The sequence below is a fragment of the Papaver somniferum genome, chromosome 5 (assembly GCF_003573695.1).
Source record: "Papaver somniferum cultivar HN1 chromosome 5, ASM357369v1, whole genome shotgun sequence".
Classification (NCBI taxonomy): domain Eukaryota; kingdom Viridiplantae; phylum Streptophyta; class Magnoliopsida; order Ranunculales; family Papaveraceae; genus Papaver; species Papaver somniferum.
Genome location: NC_039362.1, coordinates 208,468,290 through 208,473,893, shown reverse-complemented (window position 1 = coordinate 208,473,893; position 5,604 = coordinate 208,468,290). Strand labels below are relative to the sequence as shown.

Below are 5,604 nucleotides of genomic sequence, written 5' to 3'. Positions count from 1 at the left end.
GTAACACGTTTTCTAATTTATTTATCATTGATTCTTACAGATTTGTACTCTACCTGGAAGCAGTGCAGCAAATATGTACTCGAATTTGTAAGCATTTAGATATATAATCGGATTTGTAAGCAGTACGACAGATATGTACTCAGATTTCTAAGCAGTGCGACAGATATGTACTCAAATTTATAAGCAGTGTAGCAAATATGTACTCGAATTTTTAAGTAATGTACCAGATATGTACTCAAATTTGTAAGCAGTGTAGACACACACGTTTGGTAGTAATGGGCATTATGGACATTTCCATGTTTTAATTAATTTTGGACCTCCGGATAAAAAAAAATCCGGTTGGACCCTACTATAAATAACTATATGGGCCTAGGACCAAACAAGAAATTTTCCAATAAAATAAGGTTAAAATGGTGAAAACAGTCGAAAAACGAAAACTTTAGAAAAATCACAAAATCCAGTCGGCCAAAAAGAAACAAGCTTTACAGAGAAATTTTTGACTTCTTATAGCTCGTCTCTGTCACTCTCTCTATAGTGAATTATTAATTTGATAAGCAGGCAGGGCACACTTGTGAAGAGGGTCAAATATCTGTGGCTGATAATCACAGATTGCGATTTCCCCACATTGTTTTTCACGGGATACCGTCGATAGTTAGATTTCTATCTTTCACGGGATATCACAAATGTCTTGGAGCTTCTTTTCAAAATCTCAATTTTTAACACCAAGGGTCTCAACTTTTTCTGTTTTTCCATGGCTTCTTCATCAATGGGTTCTATGTCTAGATTTCTTCATAAAGATTGTAGTTTACTGTCCAATACTACTACCCTTTGCAAATCGGCATCTCTTTCGTCTCCTAGAAGGCTTCAAATCAATTTTGGTAAGTGGGTTTTGTTTTAATTTTGTAATTAGTTTTTACAATTTTGTTATTTGTATTGATTGAAATTTCCTTGTTTGTTGTATCTGTTTAGACAGTGGGAGAAGAGGGGTTTCATTATCAAGTGAAAGAAGAAACTCAGTGAAATGCAGTGTTCAGAGACCCATTTCTGCTTTCTCATTAACAAACCCTTCATTGATTGCTAAAACTTCAGGGTATGTCTGAAAATGAATTGTTTTAAGGTTTCAATTTCTACTTTGTTCTATGAAGCATTCTTAGACCATGTGAATCATTCCATATGTTTCATTACTGTGTATCTTAGAATTTTGAATAGAATGAGACCATTCATGTCATGGGTTTCTTGGTTTATGTTGCCTGCTAATCAGTATGTCTCAAATGTATTCATGTACTGTTTTCGAGTGTATCGAAATCTTTTGGTCAGTGTTGCATACTTGCATTGTTATTGTACTAACTAAAACGTTCAGTCAAAAAGAAGATTTCAAACATTGAATGCTAGTTGTGTGATTTGCTGTGTTATATTGCAGGCGTCAGCAAGTACTGTGTCAAGCTGAAGCATCTGGCAGTGTTCCTGGTAGCACTCCTGAATTAAGTACATATGAACTTGTAGTTGAGAGGTTAACAACTCTTTTCCCCGTATGGGTATGTTGCTTCTCAATTCTTCTGTTGATGGAATTCGGTTTGTTTTTCGCTTTGTTTAGTTCCAATCAAATATTTGGTGATGATATATTTATTGATTCTTTGTAATTCGTTTTGGCAGGTGGTACTAGGCACAGTTATCGGTATATACAAGCCATCTGCGGTAATGCTATTTTTCTCCTGCTGCTAACCAAAGAGATGAATTTTAGCATGATCTACCATCTATACTGATGCCCCTCCTTTTGCCAAACATGGAACTCACCCTTGTTGTCCTGCAGGTTACGTGGCTACAAACAGACCTTTTCACTGTTGGCTTGGGTTTTCTCATGCTTTCGATGGGATTGACATTGAAATTTGACGATTTCAGACGGTGTTTGAGGAACCCATGGACAGTAAGAAGCAAATCTCTAATCTAGCTACTATACACTTAGGTTTACTTAGTTCGAAAGTTCAAATGTTCAATTTCAATTTCTGTAAAATTTATTCTATTCTTCTGTTTGCAGGTAGGTGTAGGATTTCTTGCTCAGTACATGATCAAGCCCTTGTTAGGCTTCTTTATTGCCATGGTATGATTTTGTCTTTGCATTTCATATTTTTTTAGTTTCATGTTTGCTACATCTTTTATATTATTCAGAAGTTGATTGTTCCACATAAAGTTTTTCGTTACTCTGGATCATCGGGTTGCAGTAATCAATTTAAAAGTGTTTTTCATTGTCAACATAGACAGTGGCTGCTTAGTGATGTACATGAGAAGATCAAATTTTATAGTCTTTTTTTCAGTCTTGACATCTTATTGATAATAATGCATTATTATAATAACATACCTTAATTTGCAGACTCTGAAACTCTCTGCTCCTCTAGCCACTGGTCTTATTCTGGTTTCTTGCTGCCCTGGTGGACAAGCGTCAAATGTGGCTACCTATATTTCCAAGGGAAATGTGGCACTCTCAGTTCTTATGACTACGTAAGTCTAACTCATAATCAGTATCTATCTCCATCATTTCAATCTGTATAACAAGAGATTGTCTTGAAGAGTGCTATTTGGGACATTGGGTAATAACTGGCAAGAGCTTATTAGTTGGAATTTATGATGACGCAGTGTGAGTTGTGAGTTGGGATTTCTTGCTGAGACAATGGGCCCTTTTCATCTGGCTATAATATTTTTTGGGATAAGTCGTGTTTTACAGTAAACAGACCACATAAGTTAACCGTAATTAATTCTCTTAGGAGATTAGTGAATTGATGAGAGCTCCATTGAAATCAGGTCCGCGTCTTGTAAACATTTTTAACATCTACCCTGTTCCAAAAAAAGTCTTTCTATGCATTGATGATTGGAATTCATGGTACTCATAGTTAACTGTGGATCAGATTTGGGTGTATCATATAACAGTTCCCTGTTTTCTACAATGGATGCTAACTTCTTGATAAACTGCACTATTTATACATAAATGTACATTTATGCACTTAAGTTTCATTCCATCTAATTGAAAGTCGTCACAAGGTACTCACATTTTAGACTTCACTACTTGGGTTTTGTAGTTGTTCAACAGTTGGTGCTATCATGATGACACCACTTCTTACAAAGGTTCTTGCTGGCCAGCTTGTTCCAGTAGATGCAGCCGTAAGTACAAATCATTTTGTGTTATTAGAGAATCATTCTTGTATTCAATCATTTGTCTTGACTTTTTTGTTATTTTTGTGAAACCTAGTAGAATATAAAGAATCTCTGGTAGTTGAACTTCCATATAGATGGTGGTGGATAATGTTTAGGAAACTTCAAATTTCTATAGTCACCATTGTAAGATTACAGCCATCCAACATAATGGCTAATATATGAAGTTTCCAAAAAACAAGAATACTAGAACCATGATTCATTAAGATCTTGTGGGGATGCTACAATACTTACAACCATGGATGGTTTGCTAATGCCAGATGTCAATTAAAAGTTCTGAAATCTGAAGGTTACCTAATAAAATAGTAATTTCCATCCCTTCCTACATACATACAAACAGGGTTACTGAAACTAAATTTTGTTTTTGCAGGGTCTTGCTATTAGCACTTTTCAGGTTGTTCTAGTGCCAACAGTTCTTGGAGGTAAGAATCTAGAAGATTGGGTGCATATAGAATTTATGTAAAATGAAAGCAAAATGCTCCATTATTGGACAATCAGTTCCATCATCCTTATATTTACTGTTTTTGATTTCTATGTTTCAGTTTTGCTGAACGAGTATTTCCACAGCTTCACTCAGAAAATAATCACAATCACACCATTAATTGGGGTTATCTTGACAACTTTACTATGTGCGAGCCCGGTAAGTTTACAGAAAACACTGCAGTCGATATCCTGAGACCGAAAAATCTTACGTCTTTCATACTGATAACTCTTTATAAGTTCAGTTAAACAGTAGTTCCATCTTGAGTAAGTCTAACTTCGGGTTATACGTATCTTCTAGATTGGTCAAGTTGCAGAAGTCTTGAAGACTCAAGGGGCACAACTTATAGCTCCCGTGGCTCTCCTTCATGCTGCTGCATTTGCTATTGGTTATTGGATTTCTAAAATAAACTTTGGTGAATCCACTTCTCGTACAATCTCCATAGAATGTGGAATGCAGGTAATTATCCAATCCATTATTGTATCTAAGTATCATTTTTAATCAAGATTATTGAAATGACCACACTATGAATTGCTTACTGTTTCTGTTAATTAGTCAAACAAAGATTAACGTTTTCTAGATCCATTTAAACGTAATGCATAATATGTTGGCTTTCTGGGTAATATGGAGTAGCAGCCACACAGTAGGCTTTTAAAGTACATTTCTATTTAACAGGAAGATGTGAAGGATTTCTAACACTGAACTAAGACTGCAATCTTGGTAAATTTGCTTAACATATTCTGGATCCATTTAAACGTAGTGCGCAATATGTTGGCTTTCTGGGTAATATGGGGCAGCGGTCACACAGTAGGCTTGTTCGTATATTGCCATTTAACAGGACGATACAAATGATTTCTAACACTGAGCTAAGAGTCTATGACTGCAATCTTGGTAAATTTGCTTTAACATTTTACGAATTTCTTGTTTTGCAGAGCTCAGCACTTGGGTTTTTACTTGCACAAAAGCACTTTACAAATCCTCTTGTTGCTGTTCCTTCTGCTGTCAGTGTTGTTTGCATGGCGGTATAACAATATAAACCTTAAATTCACCAAACCTATTACCTTCTATGTTCCTTACGTTCTTGCTAATTAAAACAACCACTGATAAGTTTTTCTCATAAATCCTGTTCTTCAGCTTGGTGGGAGCGCACTCGCCGTCTATTGGAGGAACCAACCAATTCCAGCTGATGACAAGGATGATTTCAAGGAGTGAACCTGTTCACCATTAACCTCTAAAACCAACTACTTTAGGGTGTGTTGAATCTCTTTTTTATTTTGTTTCGTTTTATAAGGGAGGCGTAAAATAGTAAGCTACTAGAAGTTTTTAGGAGAATTTTGCGTGATTGTCTCATTTCTTGTTTTCTTTGAGTATGCAGCATCAAAATTGTACCATCTTCGAAATAAAGAGTAGTACTATTAGAATTAGTGATTGCTATTATAAGAGGTTATAAGAAAGGTAGGTACTCTTCGAGTAAATCTTCGATTCAATTGAATCCAAGTTTCAAAATGTTATACTGGATTTGTTTGCAATGGAACATCAAACACAAACACTAGTTATGTGGACAAGGAGGGTGTCCGGTTACTCAATGTAGAATCCTATGAAACCCATCACTCTGATTTGTAATCCACTCTATCGACAGTCCCGGTGATAGTACCACAGATTCTCAATGACATGAAACTTGCTTCTCCAAAAACTGATATGTCATGTCTTATGCTCTGGATGGGTTCCAAACCATAAGACTTGCTCCCACTACATAGAGAGATCATGCAAGATGTGAATGGCATCATGCAAAATCATGAAAGGACTAGAAATAAGATTGCAAATGCAGACTGAAGTATCTATTTGAGTGTTTCATGTAAAAAGAGACTACAACTGCAGATTTTCTTGTGCATTGTAGGACCTCTTTTTGTTCTGCAAAA

General features: G+C 35.8%; 1 protein-coding gene across 1 annotated transcript; it reads left to right on the top strand.

Moving 5' to 3' along the window:
- Positions 1 to 557: 557 nt before the first annotated feature.
- On the top strand, positions 558 to 5,232 carry LOC113284467 (sodium/pyruvate cotransporter BASS2, chloroplastic-like). The gene is made up of 13 exons (XM_026533928.1): positions 558 to 878; positions 970 to 1,090; positions 1,421 to 1,535; positions 1,654 to 1,695; positions 1,811 to 1,924; positions 2,036 to 2,098; positions 2,369 to 2,496; positions 3,072 to 3,153; positions 3,575 to 3,626; positions 3,747 to 3,844; positions 3,986 to 4,144; positions 4,618 to 4,707; positions 4,820 to 5,232. Exons 1-13 carry the CDS (start codon positions 752 to 754, stop codon positions 4,895 to 4,897), a joined length of 1,269 nt encoding a protein of 422 aa, XP_026389713.1. The 5' UTR covers positions 558 to 751; the 3' UTR covers positions 4,898 to 5,232.
- Positions 5,233 to 5,604: the final 372 nt, after the last annotated feature.